This window comes from Staurois parvus, unplaced genomic scaffold (genome assembly GCF_062004578.1).
Source record: "Staurois parvus isolate SC_StPar_1 unplaced genomic scaffold, SC_StPar_1.0 ptg002540l, whole genome shotgun sequence".
Taxonomy (NCBI): domain Eukaryota; kingdom Metazoa; phylum Chordata; class Amphibia; order Anura; family Ranidae; genus Staurois; species Staurois parvus.
Window position 1 is genome coordinate 78,634 of NW_028320336.1, and position 16,214 is coordinate 94,847.

Sequence of the window (16,214 nt, forward strand, 5' to 3'; positions counted from 1 at the left end):
ACCCATCATAATGGGCACAGCGGGTGTAAAGACCCGGGAACTCAGCACAGGGATGGTGGGAACCCAGGGTAAGGCGGCATGTTCCTATGATTACAGGTCTATATGATGTAAGAGGACACAGACACTATGGGCTGATGGGGAATGTTCCATGCAAGGACAGCAGTGACACCGATACCTGGGTGGTTAATAAAGGCGTCTGCGTAAGCTACCAGGAGAGAAATACAACACATGAAACAGAACAAATTACCCGTCAAGATCACTGAATATACTCACTACAGTACAGAGAACATCAATGAGGAGACAATCACCCGACTGAGCAACAAACACAACAAACACAACTCTCAGCATTCAAGTCCCACTTCTAAGCACTAATCTCTCCTGGGAATCAGGCACACATTTTATTTATTTTTTTTTAACTGCACCTAAAAAAAAAACAAAAAAAAAAAAAAACAAAAAAAAAAAAAAACAAACTATCCATCTACCCATCCAGCTATCCATCCGACTATCCATCCATCCATCCATCCAACTATTCATCTACCATCCATCCATCCATTATTATTATTATACAGTATTTATATAGCACCAAAGGGTATGCTCAGCTCTGTACATTATAATGGGGGACAGAACATGAGACAAGACGGTAACAATACAATACACGAGGGGTTCGAGGGCCCTGCTCTTTTGAGCTTACAATCTAGGAGGGAGGGGGAGGTGGTACAGGAGGAGATGGCTGTGGGGGATGGAGTTGCGGGAGGAGTGTAGGAGGTTAGTTGTTAGGTGAGGTCGGGTGTTAGGTGAGGTTGGGGTAGGCTTCCCTGAAGAGGAGGGTTTTCAGGGTGCGCCCGAAGGTGAGGAGGGTAGGTGACAGTCTGATGGATTGGGGTAGGGAGTTCCAGAGGATGGGGGAAGTCCTGCAGTCAGGCATGGGAGGAGGAGACCAGGGAGCTAGAGAGTAGGAGGTCCTGTGAGGAGCGGAGGGCACGGGTAGGGTAGTATTTGGGTATCAGGTCAGTTATTTAGCTTGGGGTGGCGTTGTGAATGGCTTTGTAGGCGAGAGTCAGCAGTTTGAATTTGATGCGTTGGGGAATCGGGAGCCAGTGAAGGGATTGGCAGAGGGGGGGGGGGGGGGGGAGGACACTGAGTGGAGGCCAGTGAAGGGATTGGCAGAGGGGGGAGCAGATGTGGAGCGGTTGGTGAGGTGGATGAGTCTCGCTGCTGAGTTCAGGATCGGCTGGAGTGGGGATAGCGTGTGTTGGGGTAGGCTGGTGAGGAGGGAGTTGCAGTAGTCCAGGCGTGAGATAATAAGGGAGTGTACGAGTTGTTTAGTAGTGTCTGGGGTGAGGAACGAACGTATCTTGGAGATGTTGCGGAGGTGGAGCCTGCATGACTTTGATAGTGATTGGACATGAGGTTGGAAGGAGTGGTTTGAGTCCAGGGTGACACCCAGGACTTTGGCATGTGGGGTGGGAGTGACGGTGGCGTTGTTAGTAGTGATGGAGAGGAGGGGGGGGGGGGGGGGGGGGGGGGGAGACCAGGAGCTCGGTTTTGGACAGGTTTAACTTGAGGAAATGGAGCGACATCCAGTCCGATATGTCGTTTAGGAGGTGGGCGATGCGGGCGGAGAGTGAGGGGGTGAGGTGGGGGGTGGAGAGGTAAATTTGTGTGTCATCGGCATAGAGGTGGTAATTGAAGCCGTGGGAGTGTATTAGTTTACCAAGGGAGGAGGTGTAGATGGAGAAGAGGAGGGGCCCGAGGACAGAGCCTTGGGGGACCCCAACAGAGAGGGGGAGGGAGGTGGCAGTGTTGTAGGTGACGCTGAAGGAGCGTTGGGAAAGGTAGGAGGAGAACCAGGAGAGAGCAGCATCCCTGATGCCAAGGGAGTGCAGTTTAGTAAGGAGGAGAGGGTGGTCGACTGTGTCAAAGGCCACGGAGAGGTCAAGAAGCAGGAGGACAGAGTAATGGCCAGTAGCTTTGGCGGTTAGCAGGTCGTTGGTGATTTTAAGCAGGGCGGTTTCGGTGGAGTGTAGAGGACGGAAGCCAGACTGTAGTGGATCAAGGAGGTTGAGTGAGGTGGGCGCTTAGGCGATTGTAGGCCAGGCGCTCAAGGAGCTTGGAAGTGAATGGCAGCAGGGAGATGGGTCTAAGGTTGTTTAGGTCAGTGGGGTCTAGGGAGGGTTTTTTGAGTATGGGGGTGATGTGTGCGTGCTTTAGAGGGGAGGGGAAAGTGCCAGTGGAGAGGGAGAGATTGAAGATGTGGGTGAGGGAGAGAATGATGGCGGGGGAGGTGACTGGAGGAGCTGTGAGGGGATAGGGTCCAGAGGGCAGGTGGTGAGGCCGGCTTCAATGAAGACCTTAGAGACCTCCTCAGTGGTAGCTGGGCTGAAGGAGTGGAGCGTTGGGGAGGTTATAGTGTGCGGGGCGTTCGGTATAGTGGGGGGTAGTGCGGCTATTAGGTCGGAGGAGGGGAGGGTTGAGAGGTTGATGGAGGGAGGAGGGCTAGGTGGAGAGGTAGATTGTGAGTTGACAATGTCCTTACGGATTGTGTCAATCTTGTTTTGGAAGTGATTGGCAATCTCGTGGGCGGTGACTGAGGTGCTGAGTGGAGGTGGGGGGGGGAGAGAGCAGGGATTTGAAAGTGGAGAAGAGCCGGCGAGGACAGGTGGAGAGGGTGCTGATAAGGGTTACGAAATAGGCTTGCTTGGTGGCGTGGAGGGAGGAGTAGGTGAGGAAGCCAGCTTTGTAGAGGGAGAACGCACGAGGGGATCTGGTTTTGCACCATAAGTGCTCCAGTGCGCGACTGCGTCGTTTGAGACATTTCGTGTGGTCATTTTGTCGGGGTCTGGTGTTACGTGTGGTTAGGGGTGCCAGGGAGTCGAGGGCAGCCGACAGTGAGTCGCTGTACACAGTAGTGGCCAGGTCAGGGCATGACGGAGGGAGGATACTGTCATACAGACGGTCAGCTGCCGGGTAGAGATGGGTCGAGTTCAGGTTGCGGAGGTTACGCGTGATGGTTAGACTCTTTGGGGGGGGGGTTAAGGGAGGGGGAGATGGAGAATGTGAGGAGGTGGTGGTCAGAGAGAGGGAAGGAGGTGTTAGTGAAGTCGTGGGGGGGTGCAGAGGTGGGAGAAAACGAGGTCCAGGGTGTTTGCATTGGTGTGGGTGGGTGACTGCATGTGCTGTGTGAGCGCGAAGGAGGAGTTGGGAAGTAGCCGGTTTGTTGGCGTTGATGGGGATGTTGAAGTCACCTAGGATGATGGTCGGTAGCTCGGAGGAGAGGAAGAAGGGAAGCCAGGCGGAGAAGTCGTCTAGGAAGAGGGATGCGGAACCAGGAGGCCGATAGATTACCGCAATCCTCAGGGGGGTGGGAGAGAAGAGCCGGATGCAGTGAGCCTCGAAGGAGGAGAAGGATAGGGAGGGGAGGTTAGGGAGGACCTGGAAGGTGCTCAGCGGTGGCAGGAGCATGCCAACCCCACCGCCTCTGCGGCCGCTCGGTCTCGGTGAATGGGTCCAGAGGAGGCCTTCATTGGAGAGTGCTGCAGGGGAGGTGGAGTCAGTGGCTTGGATCCAGGTTTCGGTGACCACTAGGAGGTTGAGGGAGCGGGAGACAAAAGAGGTCGTGGATGGCGGTGAGCTTGTTGCAAACCGAACGGGCGTTCAGGAGTGCAACCGAAAGAGGGGCGGTGGATGCGGGGAGGAGTGGGACAGATATGAGGTTGAGGGGGTTGTGGCGGCTGGCGGGAGCAGGGGGGTGCTGAGAGGGAGTGGGGAGGTGGGGGGCCAGGGTTCGGGGAGATGTCTTCGGCAGTTAGGAGAAGGGTGAGGAAGGTGGCATGGGAACGGGATGTGCAGGAGTGTGTGGGTCTGTTGGTGGTCACGTGTGGGTCGGCGGGGGAGTGGAGTATCAGGAGGTGGTGAGAGCCATAGAGGGGGGAGGGAAGAAGTGAGGGTGCGATGTAGAGCTGTTTTGGGGGAGTAGGGGGGTAGAGGGAGGCAAGTTTGGGAATGGAGGAGAGGAGAACGAGGAGGAGGAGGAGTGCAGGTGGCATGCTAGGGTGAGCGGAGTGCTGGTTGGGTCGGGGAGGTTTCAGTCAGGACGTGAGGATGGGGAGAGTCCGTTATGCCATGACAGAGTTCATCAGTGTCCAATCGTAGGAGGGGAGTGAGAGTGGTGGGCGGCTGGGTGCGGATCTGGCTGGTTGCAGTCTGTGGGTGCTGTAGGCCGGCGTCCGTGGGTACAGAGGTTCGACGACTGGACGAACCGTGGGGCATTGCGTTTGGAGGTGTTGTGGGCCCGGCATCAGGGGGTGCTGAGGGCCCGGCGTCGGGAGGTGCTGAAGGCCCGGCGTCGGGAGGTGCTGAAGGCCCGGCGTCAGGAGGTGCTGAAGGCCCGGCGTCAGGAGCTGCTAGAGGCCCGGATGCAGGAGGTGGAGTGGGCTAGGCATTGGTGGGCGCCTCCGCTAGATGGAACGGGCTCAGGGCTGTGCAGTGGGAGGGGCACGGCTGAGTGGAGCACAGTGGGGAGCAGATGTGGCAGCGGTGGCTTACCCACTGGGGGCCAATGGCGGCTTACCCTCTCTGTGCCAGTGGGGGTGGTTGCTGCTTCCTTCTATCAGCGAGGCCCGGAGCGGGGCGTCTCGGCGACAATCCTCGGCCCTCTGCAGTCTGCCGCGGCCGGTAGAAAAGGTCGCGGCTTCAGAGGTCGTGCTAGGCCGCAAGTCACCGGATCTCCGCCGGAGGGACAGCGCGCTGGAGGGCGGGGTGGTGGGCTTACGGTCCCTATTTGGCCTTCTCTGCTTCCATAGAGCTTCTCTGACTGGAAGTTTGTCTGTTTCCTCTTCTGTCTGGTGTCCATCCATCCAACTATTCATCTATCCATCAATCTACCATCCATCCATGTACCATCCATCCATCTACCATCCATCTACCCATCCAACTATCCATACATCCATCTACCATCCATCCAACTATTCATCTATTCATCCAGCTATCCATACATCCATCTACCATCCATCCACCAATCCATCCATCAATCCATCCATCCATCCGTCCATCCATCCACCAATCCATCCATCCATCCACCAATCCATCCACCATCTATCCATCCATCCAACTATCCATCCATCCAACTATCCATCCATCCAACTATCCATCCATCCAACTATCCATCCATCCAACTATCCATCCATCCAACTATCCATCCATCCAACTATCCATCCATCCAACTATCCATTCATCCAACTATCCATTCAACTTATTTTAATTTTTTTTTTTTGCTTGTTTTTTGCTGTGTTTGCAAAGCTTTCCTCCCATTTCCTCTGCTTTCTTGTCACACTCAAATACACGTCAAAGACATTCCGGCAGGTCAATTGGCTATAGTATATGTATGTACAGTATGTGAGACGGGGTCCTTAGATTGTAAGCTCCTTAACTGTACAGAAACTGCCCATAGGGGGCAATGCTTTTTTCACTCAAAAAAAAAAAAAAAAAACGTTCTGGCTGGAGTTATGCTTTAAAAAAAAAAAAATCAATCCTTGAGTCTTGCCTGCAAATCTGATCATTCACTGCCCATAGATTATGCAATTTTCTTTCCTTCCACCAGGGATGTATTGCTTGATTTCCCCATCAAAGTGTTGATGGGGGAATCTCTTCCAAGGTGCTATTGTGTTCCCAGCCAGCAGAACACAATCACTGCTGGAGGCTACAGCCACCGGCAGTGATTGCCTGAGAAAAATCCGACAGGCTGCTTGTACTAAAGCCAATCAACTTCAGTACAACCAGCTTGCTCATGGATGGATCGAATCTTGGGTGGTCCCTGCTGAGCCGGCCAACAATCTATCCATCTATGGCCAGCTTGAAGACTCCTGATTGTATCTCTTTGTGGTCTTGGGTATAAATGTGGTCAGCGAGGATCGCTCTCCCTGGGTGACATCATTGGAAGCAGATTGCCGCCACCCCCGCTGTGACATCATCCGAACCGTCAATTACCTCTCCCGATGGCTTGGATCACATCCAGGGCAAAGGGGTCCTTCTCCAGGAGTTCCAGTTTATACTCCGCCTCTGTTAATCTACAGCAGAAGATGAAATGCAGCATTAGGGACTACAATCTAAATATATGAGAAAGATTTTTAGTTTTAAATAAATTCATATGTACGTCTGGGCAAGAAAAAAAAAAGAAAAATTAAAGAAAAAAAAAAAAAAAAAAAAAAAAAAAAAAAGTAGGGAAATGCAATGCCAGTACATTTCTAGATGTCTTAAACATGCTGCAGGTACGGAGGTTAAAAAAAAAAAAAAACTGTTGATCCTGCCAGAAATCCAGCAATCTCCTAACTTCCTCTATTGGTCTGACAACACTGCTTCTATACACTGAAATTCTGGGGGGGGCGGAGGAGGGGGAGTGTCAGAAGGTAAATCTTGTTCATGTCTACTACTCACTTCTGTCGGAGATGTAAGGTTTCCCTCTTCACGTCACTCAAGTATCTTTCTGCCGCTCTTGCAGTGAGCTGAGAAGAAACAGAAAAGTGCATTAAAATAATATACAATGAGCTGAAATACAATACATTCTCTGTGATGTCACCGCTCTCTAGTGAATGGATAGGCTGCATTCTCAGTGATGTCACCGCTCTCTAGTGAATGGATAGGCTGCATTCTCAGTGATGTCACCGCTCTCTAGTGAATGGATAGGCTGCATTCTCAGCAGTGACATCACTCTCTACTGAATGGATAGGCTGCATTCTCGGTGATGTCACCGCTCTCTAGTGAATGGATAGGCTGCATTCTCAGTGATGTCACTGCTCTCTAGTGAATGGATAGGCTGCATTCTCAGCAGTGACATCACTCTCTAGTGAATGGATAGGCTGCATTCTCAGTGATGTCATCGCTCTCTAGTGAATGGATAGGCTGCATTCTCTGTGATGTCACTGCTCTCTAGTGAATGAATAGGCTGCATTCTCAGTGATGTCACAGCTCTCTAGTGAATGGATAGGCTGCATTCTCAGTGATGTCACCGCTCTCTAGTGAATGGATAGGTTGCATTCTCAGTGATGTCACCGCTCTCTAGTGAATGGATAGGCTGCATTCTCAGTGATGTCACCGCTCTCTAGTGAATGGATAGGCTGCATTCTCAGTGATGTCACCGCTCTCTAGTGAATGGATAGGCTGCATTCTCAGTGATGTCACCGCTCTCTAGTGAATGGATAGGCTGCATTCTCAGTGATGTCACCGCTCTCTGGCGAATGGATAGGCTGCATTCTCAGTGATGTCACCGCTCTCTAGCGAATGGATAGGCTGCATTCTCAGTGATGTCACCGCTCTCTAGTGAATGGATAGGCTGCATTCTCAGTGATGTCACCGCTCTCTAGTGAATGGATAGGCTGCATTCTCAGTGATGTCACCGCTCTCTAGTGAATGGATAGGCTGCATTCTCAGTGATGTCACCGCTCTCTAGTGAATGGATAGGCTGCATTCTCAGTGATGTCACCGCTCTCTAGCGAATGGATAGGCTGCATTCTCATCACCTCTCTCTAGTGAATGGATAGGCTGCATTCTCAGTGATGTCACCGCTCTCTAGTGAATGGATAGGCTGCATTCTCAGTGATGTCACCGCTCTCTAGTGAACGGATAGGCTGCATTCTAGGTGATGTCACTGCTCTCTAGTGATTGGATAGGCTGCATTCTCAGTGATGTCACCGCTCTCTAGTGAATGGATAGGCTGCATTCTCAGGGATGTCATTGGTAGTGAATGGATAGGCTGCATTCTCAGTGATGTCATTGGTAGTGAATGGATAGACTGCATTCACAGTGATGTCATTGGCCTCCATTCTAAGTGGTCCAGCCCAGGATATCCACTCCTACTACCAACATAGTAGTACCAAGAGCATGTTGGATGTCCAGAATTCCCATTTCGGACAGACATGTAGTGCGGATTGGACAGAGCTGTACTTTCACGTTGTGCCTTGACTGTATTGTCATTTGTGAGTACAATACCTACTTTTATTATTTAATATTTTAAAAGGTAATGCACTAGGCTGGTGCGCCCTCTGTTTGTTTTTCTCTATTCAGCATGGGGCCCCTCAATAGACTCAAAAAATTGTTTTATGGTGAATACAAATATCGAAAGCTCGGCCACCTGTTTTTACCACGGGTCAACCACAAGTGTTAACAAGCCCTTAGAGAACATGCAAACAGAAGACCAGCCGGCAGCCTTACAAATCTGGGAAACAGTTACTGGATGCTGAAAAGCCCAAGAGGCCCTCACAGATCTAGTAGAGCATGTCTTGACAGGAATGGTGGAACCTTGGTGGTCCATCTAAGCCACCTATGGATGGTGGAACGAAAAGCTGGTGCACCCTTATAGGTTCCATCCAGGATCCAGGTGGTGCACCCTTTCAGGTTTCATCTAGTCTTTCAGTCTTTATGATAGATTCAGTGGCTGAGAGAGAATCTCATAGCCTCAACTAAAACCGATGGAAGAAAAACTTCTTTTGGAGAACTGAAGCTGAACAGAGCAGCAGGAGAACAGGTCCATGAAGAATATCCTGCTTTAGGTAATAGGAAGACACTCCTTTTAGGCTATAAAGGAGGTCCCGTGCATTGACACCTCCTTGTCTCTATGCAAAACCAGAAAGGGTTCCTTGAAAGAGAAGACAAACAATTCAGACACCCGCCTTGGAGAAGAGATGGCTACAAAGAATACCTACCTTGTGAGTATAGAGGAGAACATCTCCAATTGGTTCAAAAGCCTACTTTTGAAATGCAGAAAGAACCAGATTCAGGTCCCATGGAGTTGTAGGGGAACAAACGAGGGAACCTACATAGAAGATCCCATATACAAAAGATCCTAATCAAGGAGACCACGGGTCAACCACAAGTGTTAACAAGCCCTTAGAGAACATGCAAACAGAAAAACAGCCGACAGCCTTACAAATCTGGGAAACAGTTACTGGATGCTGAAAAGCCCAAGAGGCCCTCACAGATCTAGTAGAGCATGCCTTGACAGGAATGGTGGAACCTTGGTGGTCCATCTAAGCCACTATGGAGGGTGGAACGAAAAGCTGGTGCACCCTTATAGGTTCCATCCAGGATCCAGGTGGTGCACCCTTTCAGGTTTCATCTAGTCTTTCAGTCTTTATGATAGATTCAGTGGCTGAGAGTAAATTTCACAGCCTGAACTAAAACCGATGGAAGAAAAATTTCTTTTGGAGAACTGAAGCTGAACAGAGCGGCACGAGAACATGTCCATGAAGAATATCCAGTTTTAGGTAACAAGAAGACAATCCTCTTAGGCTATAAAAGGAAGTCCCGGGCATTGACACCACCTTGTCTCCATGCAAAACCAGAAAGGGTTCCTTGAAAGAGAAGACCAACAATTCAGACACCCGCCTTGGAGAAGAGATGGCTACAAAGAATACCTACCTTGTGAGTATAGAGGAGAACATCTCCAATTGGTTCAAAAGCCTACTTTTGAAATGCAGAAAGAACCAGATTCAGGTCATGAGTTGTAGAGGAACAAACGAGGGAACCTACATGGAAAATCCCATATACAAAGGTCCTAATCAAGGAGGCCAACAACCTCAAACAGAAAAGAGAGGGCAGAGACCTGACCCTTAATGTAGCAGAGAGTCAAACTCTGGGCCGGACCAAGTACAGGAAGGAGAAGATAAGTCCCACAGAGAAACTCCATGTGGTGGAAGTATCCCTTCCACAGCAGATGATGGAACTTGCAGGAAGATGACTTCCTTTGCTTTGAGCATCGTAGGAATCACCAGACCTTCAGAACCCGAGCAGCAGACATTCCTCCTCCTAGGACACTAGAAATCAGCTGGGGCATGCTGGTAGTAGGAGGGGTAATCCTGGACTGGCCTACAGGTTTTTTATTTCAGTGTCCACTTCTCCTGTAGGTGGCAGTATAACCTGAGGGTTAAAAACTTCCTGTGTCCCCCAGAGAACAAGAAAGTAATAATAATTATAACAGATTATATTCTGTGACAAATGGAATGAAAAAAAAAAAAAAAACACACTCACCCAGTTATCATGAGCTTTCTTTTCATATGATGTGACCTGAAAAGAAAAATGGATATGGAGATTTTAGGAGAGCACAATGATGATGGTAGGGAGGTTAGTACAGCGATCGGACACAAAGCAAAGGTTTCAAAACTTTCTAAAGAAAGGACCAGTTGGGATAGACTGTGGCCAGTGAGAAAAATCCTGTCGTTAGTGGGCATAAAACAATGCCTGAAGCTTGGTGGTCAGCAAAAGTGCCCCATCATTGGTATTACTGGGAAAAATATTGCCCCAACATAGGTATCAGTGGGAGAAACACTGCCCCATCATTGGTGTCAGTGGAAGGAATCGTGTCCCATAATTGGTATTACCGGGAAAAACAGTGCCCCATCGTTGGTGTCAGTGGGAGGAATAGTGCTCCATCGTTGGTGTCAGTGGGAGGAATAGTGCCCCATCGTTGGTGTCAGTGGGAGGAATAGTGCCCCATCGTTGGTGTCAGTGGGAGGAATAGTGCCCCATCGTTGGTGTCAGTGGGAGGAATAGTGCCCCATCGTTGGTGTCAGTGGGAGGAATAGTGCCCCATCGTTGGTGTCAGTGGGAGGAATAGTGCCCCATCGTTGGTGTCAGTGGGAGGAATAGTGCCCCATCGTTGGTGTCAGTGGGAGGAATAGTGCCCCATCGTTGGTGTCAGTGGGAGGAATAGTGCCCCATCGTTGGTGTCAGTGGGAGGAATAGTGCCCCATCGTTGGTGTCAGTGGGAGGAATAGTGCCCCATCGTTGGTGTCAGTGGGAGGAATAGTGCCCCATCGTTGGTGTCAGTGGGAGGAATAGTGCCCCATCGTTGGTGTCAGTGGGAGGAATAGTGCCCCATCGTTGGTGTCAGTGGGAGGAATAGTGCCCCATCGTTGGTGTCAGTGGGAGGAATAGTGCCCCATCTTTGATATCAGTGGGAGGAATAGTGCCCCATCGTTGGTATCAGTGGGAGGAATAGTGCCCCATCGTTGGTATCAGTGGGAGGAATAGTGCCCCATCGTTGGTATCAGTGGGAGGAATAGTGCCCCATCGTTGGTGTCAGTGGGAGGAATAGTGCCCCATCATTGGTGTCAGTGGGAGGAATAGTGTCCCATCATTGGAGTCAGTGGGAGGAATAGTGCCCCATCATTGGTATCAGTGGGAGGAATAGTGCCCCATCATTGGTATCAGTGGAAGGAATAGTGCCCCATCATTGGTGTCAGTGGAAGGAATAATGCCTCATCATTGGTGTCAGGGGGAGGAATAGTGCCCCATCATTGGTATCAGTGGGAGGAATAGTGCCCCATCATTGGTATCAGTGGGAGGAATAGTGCCCCATCATTGGTATCAGTGGGAGGAATAGTGCCCCATCATTGGTATCAGTGGGAGGAATAGTGCCCCATCATTGGTGTCAGTGGAAGGAATAGTGCCCCATCATTGGTGTCAGTGGAAGGAATAATGCCTCATCATTGGTGTCAGGGGGAGGAATAGTGCCCCATCATTGGTATCAGTGGGAGGAATAGTGCCCCATCATTGGTGTCAGTGGAAGGAATAGTGCCCCATCATTGGTATCAGTGGGAGGAATAGTGCCCCATCATTGGTATCAGTGGGAGGAATAGTGCCCCATCATTGGTATCAGTGGGAGGAATAGTGCCCCATCATTGGTATCAGTGGGAGGAATAGTGCCCCATCATTGGTATCAGTGGGAGGAATAGTGCCCCCTCATTGGTGTCAGGGGGTAGGAATGTTATTTTTTCAGAATTATATACAGTATGTCTAATGACTGGGGTCATGTGTAACATATGTTCTTATTTTCTGGCTCAGAAGCTGACTGCGGAGGTTTGCTGTACTCCTCCTTATACAGTGTCCATATCATGTGACCATTACAGAAAAGTTGGACCTGAAGTCCCTCCTCGGATGATGTGATTGACTTGCCCTGCAGCATTTTTTTTATATAAAGTATCAAATCTACAAAATCCTGACCTGCGTCTGGTAGGAGGCGACAGTCCGCTCAGTTTCCTCTTCCAGTTCAGTCAGTCGTGTCCTGGAAAGTAAGAGAGACAGGGTGAGCGGTGAAGGCCCGGCGGGGGAGGGGGGGGCGACAATTCACCGGACACAATGCCAAGGCTTACTTGACGGTAACGAGCTCGGTGGCCGCCATGCACACTTTCTCATCGGCTTTGCTGAGCTTGGCCTCTTTCTGTAGCCGCTCCTTCTCCTGTACGGTCAGCTTCCTAAAATCAAGACGGACAGAAAGTCTTATGGCTTTTTTTTTTCCCCCCAAACTTCCTACATAACGAACACCCCCAATCCACACGTCGGCATTGAGTGGTGGAGCCAAAGCTCGACCATTTCATTTACCATAACTTCTATGCAGAATGAGTCTGCGGGAGCCACACTTGGGGGTCTCGTCTAAAGACATTGAAGATTGAATAATGATCATCCCCAGGGCTGCCGATAGGGAATACAGGGAGTATTTCTGTGCCAGGCCCCATCAGGTCAGCAGGGGGACCTGAACCCCTAAATCTCCCCCTCTGCATGCCCCCACTTTGAGCATCCCACCACCTTTCTCCAAGATCAACTGGCAGTGGAAGAGAGGGAGGGAGGTGCATTTTGTGAAGCATCCCATTGGATTCATAGACCCGGCTATTACCTTCAAGTGATTGGACACTGACAAAGCATTTGGACACGCCCTCACTGGGTCTGGTTTGAGTCTTTGGATCTTAGTTTTTTGCTCGTGTCCTGTAGGATGGTGGACCTCTTCACGCTTAACCACTTCCAGTCCGGACACTTTTACACCCCCTTCCAGTCCGGACGCTTCCACCCCCTTCCAGTCCGGACGCTTCCACCCCCTTCCAGTCCGGACGCTTCCACCCCCTTCCAGTCCGGACGCTTCCACCCCCTTCCAGTCCGGACGCTTCCACCCCCTTCCAGTCCGGACGCTTTCACCCCCTTCCAGTCCGGACGCTTCCACCCCCTTCCAGTCCGGACGCTTCCACCCCCTTCCAGTCCGGACACTTTTACACCCCCTTCCAGTCCGGACGCTTCCACCCCCTTCCAGTCCGGACGCTTCCACCCCCTTCCAGTCCGGACGCTTCCACCCCCTTCCAGTCCGGACGCTTCCACCCCCTTCCAGTCCGGACGCTTCCACCCCCTTCCAGTCCGGACGCTTCCACCCCCTTCCAGTCCGGACGCTTCCACCCCCTTCCAGTCCGGACGCTTCCACCCCCTTCCAGTCCGGACGCTTCCACCCCCTTCCAGTCCGGACGCTTCCACCCCCTTCCAGTCCGGATGCTTCCACCCCCTTCCAGTCCGGATGCTTTCACCCCCTTCCAGTCCGGACGCTTTCCCCCCCTTCCAGTCCCGGACACTTTCACCCCCTTCCAGTCCAGGCCAATTTTCAGCTTTCAGCCCTATCACACTTTGAATGACAATTGCGCGGTCATGCAACACCATATGAATTTTTAGCATTTTTTTGAGACCGATAAAGCTTTATTTATTTTGGTGGTATTTATTCACCGCTGGGATTTTTATTTTTTTTGCTATGTAAATGAAAATGTCCAAAAATTTGGAAAAAAAGTGTTTTTCTTATAAAATTTTGCAACTAAATAGTATTCCGTCATAAATCTTGGCCAAAATTTATTCCGTTATCTTTTTAGTAAAAAAAAAAATAATCCAAATTTATAAGTTTATAACCAAAAATTATAATTTTTAAACTTTTTTTACTTTTTTTATATTATTTATGCTTTTTTTTTTTTTACATACTGTCACCCTAGCAGTACAGCGTCACCATGGTGACACTGTACTACTTGTGGGGGGTGATGAAGATTTTTTTTTTTTTACACTGATTGCTTTTACAGCCTGTATGGGTGTAAAAGCAATCATTTCTCCTTCTCTCTGGCTGCATTCTTGCAGCCATTGACAACTACTGTGTGAGCTGTGATTGGTCACAGCTTGTCACATGGTACAAGGCTGTTGTGAATGACCCTGTACCATGTGACCTCTGTGATCATTCACAGATTTCACAAGTAGTAAGCAATGATGTCACAAGTGACATCATTGCTTACTACTCTGCATGTGATCACTGATTGGCCAATCAGTGATCACATGATCAGGACCTCGTACAGAGGTCCCGTCCGACGATCGGTGTTCCACTGTGGCTGGATGACACAGCGGACACCGGATTGCGATGCTGCGCGCTCCCAGGGAGCGCACTGAAGCAGGGGGCGGGGAGGCTGTTTATTAATGGCCACCCGCCCCTGCACTGCCACCGTACGGCCGTTTATGTACATGGGCCGGACGGGAGGTGGTTAAGGAAATGTTCCTATGCTTAACTTGGATTGGTGCAGCTCAATCATCGGTGTGCATTATGGGGTGAGATTTTTCCCGGGAACTGCAGAAGTTTTAGTATTTGCAGGACGCTGCAGAGGTAGGTCGCCCAGAGGGATTGATGCACGCCCCAAGCAAGGACTGCTAGGCAGCTGTGGGACCAGGTGGGGCCCTGTCAGGTAGACTGTACGGAGCTCCAGGATTTTTAATGGTGGCTTTGATTGTCTCCATCTCCTCTTATTGCTAGTTAAGAAGAGGAACGTCTCTTCGAGGGAGAAGAGGTCCACCATCTACAAGACACTAGCAAAAAAAATGGGGTCTTGTGGACTGGGATAGGATTACAGGGAAGGTGCCTAAGGGGGAGTGTCCAAATGCTTTGCCAGTGTCTAATCACCTGTTAGCCTACAACCCCGGATCTATGAAAATCACCTCTGAGTCCTGTACTGTGAGATTACAATTAAAAAAAAAATAAAAATTAAAAAAAAGGCCCCAATGACTACACACCCACAATGCTCCTGCTAGCCAGAGGCCATGATGACTTTGCTAGGCCAGAAGGTCACATGAGGTGGAGTTTGTATTCACTGCAAAGTAATTAATAATAATAATGTGATTTGGTCACAAATGCCTAATAAGGGTCAGTTTTATAAAGAAATGGAAGAGATACATTATATTGCCAAAAGTATTGGGCCGCCGGCCTTTCCTCGTACATGAACTTTAATGGTCCCCCAGTCTTAGTCCGTAGGGTTCAATATTGGGCCGCCGGCCTTCCCACACACATGACCTTTAATGGCCCCCCAGTCTTAGTCCGTAGGGTTCAATATTGAGTTGGCCCCGCCCTTTGCAGCTATAACAGCTTCAACTCTTCTGGGAAGGCCGTCCACAAGGTTTAGGAGGGTGTCTATGGGAAGGTTGGACCATTCTTCCAGAAGCACATTTGTCAGGTCAGGCACTGATGTCGGGGGAGGAGGCCTGGCTCGCAGTCTCCACTCTAATTCATCCCAAAGGTGTTCTATGTGGTTGAGGTCAGGACTCTGTGCAGGACAGTCAACTTCCTCCACCTCAAACTGGCTCATCCATGTCTTTTATGGACCTTGCTTTGTGCACTGGTGCGCAGTCATGTTGGAGCAGGAAGGGGCCATCCCCATACTCTTCCCACAAAGTTGGGAGCATGAAATTGTCCAAAATGTCTTGGTATTCTGACACCTTAAGAGTTACCTTCACTGCAACTAGGGGGTCAAGCCCGACCCCTGAAAAACACCCCCACACCATAGTCCCCCCTCCACCAAACTTTACACTTGGCACAATGCAGTCAGGCAAGTACCATAATGCTTGCACCACTCTTCTAAACACAAAAATGGAGCAGATTGTGCTACTTAACAAAAGGGGAGGGGGGGTGTAGGCCCCTTTGGTAATTAGGAGCGTTCAATTCCCTATTCTATGCGTTATCTGTGACAGTCACAGTACCGAAAACACTAGAGCTGGAGCTGCATGCTCCAATCTATCTGCCCGTCCCTGACCCTGCTCAGCTCAGAACAGGACGGAGGAGGAGAATTGTTAACCCAGCAGGCTCTGCTCGTATAGCGTGTTCGATGCATGTGCAGAGAGAGGGATGTGAGCCATCTGCAAGTCAGGACCTGTGGCAGTTTTCTATATGGGAAAACTGACGCATTCCCTCTCTAAATTAGGGGCAGACCCTGCGCCAATTTCTATTTTACTCTGATATAGCAACTGGCATGGGTAGTGCAGACAAACCTAAAAACAGGTCTATCTGCTTAATGCGGTGCAGGAAGCTTAGTTCATTTGCTGGTATATGTGCACTAAAGTATGCTATAAGCAAGTGCATTTTGCAGAGTAGAGTAGGGACTGGCCAGCGA

The 16,214-nt window shown here is 50.1% G+C and overlaps 1 protein-coding gene across 1 annotated transcript in view; it reads right to left on the reverse strand.

Annotated features, from left to right (window-relative positions):
* The window catches only part of MIA2 (MIA SH3 domain ER export factor 2), a gene marked incomplete at its 5' end in the record, with an annotated part of 47,190 nt that overhangs the window by 15,766 nt on the left and 15,210 nt on the right, over positions 1-16,214 (reverse strand). The window contains 6 exons of the mRNA XM_089666119.1: positions 176-205; positions 5,986-6,065; positions 6,433-6,500; positions 10,021-10,056; positions 11,995-12,055; positions 12,144-12,245. Coding sequence (XP_089522245.1) covers positions 176-205; positions 5,986-6,065; positions 6,433-6,500; positions 10,021-10,056; positions 11,995-12,055; positions 12,144-12,245 — 377 coding nt within the window. The remainder of the gene's footprint in view (positions 1-175; positions 206-5,985; positions 6,066-6,432; positions 6,501-10,020; positions 10,057-11,994; positions 12,056-12,143; positions 12,246-16,214) is intronic.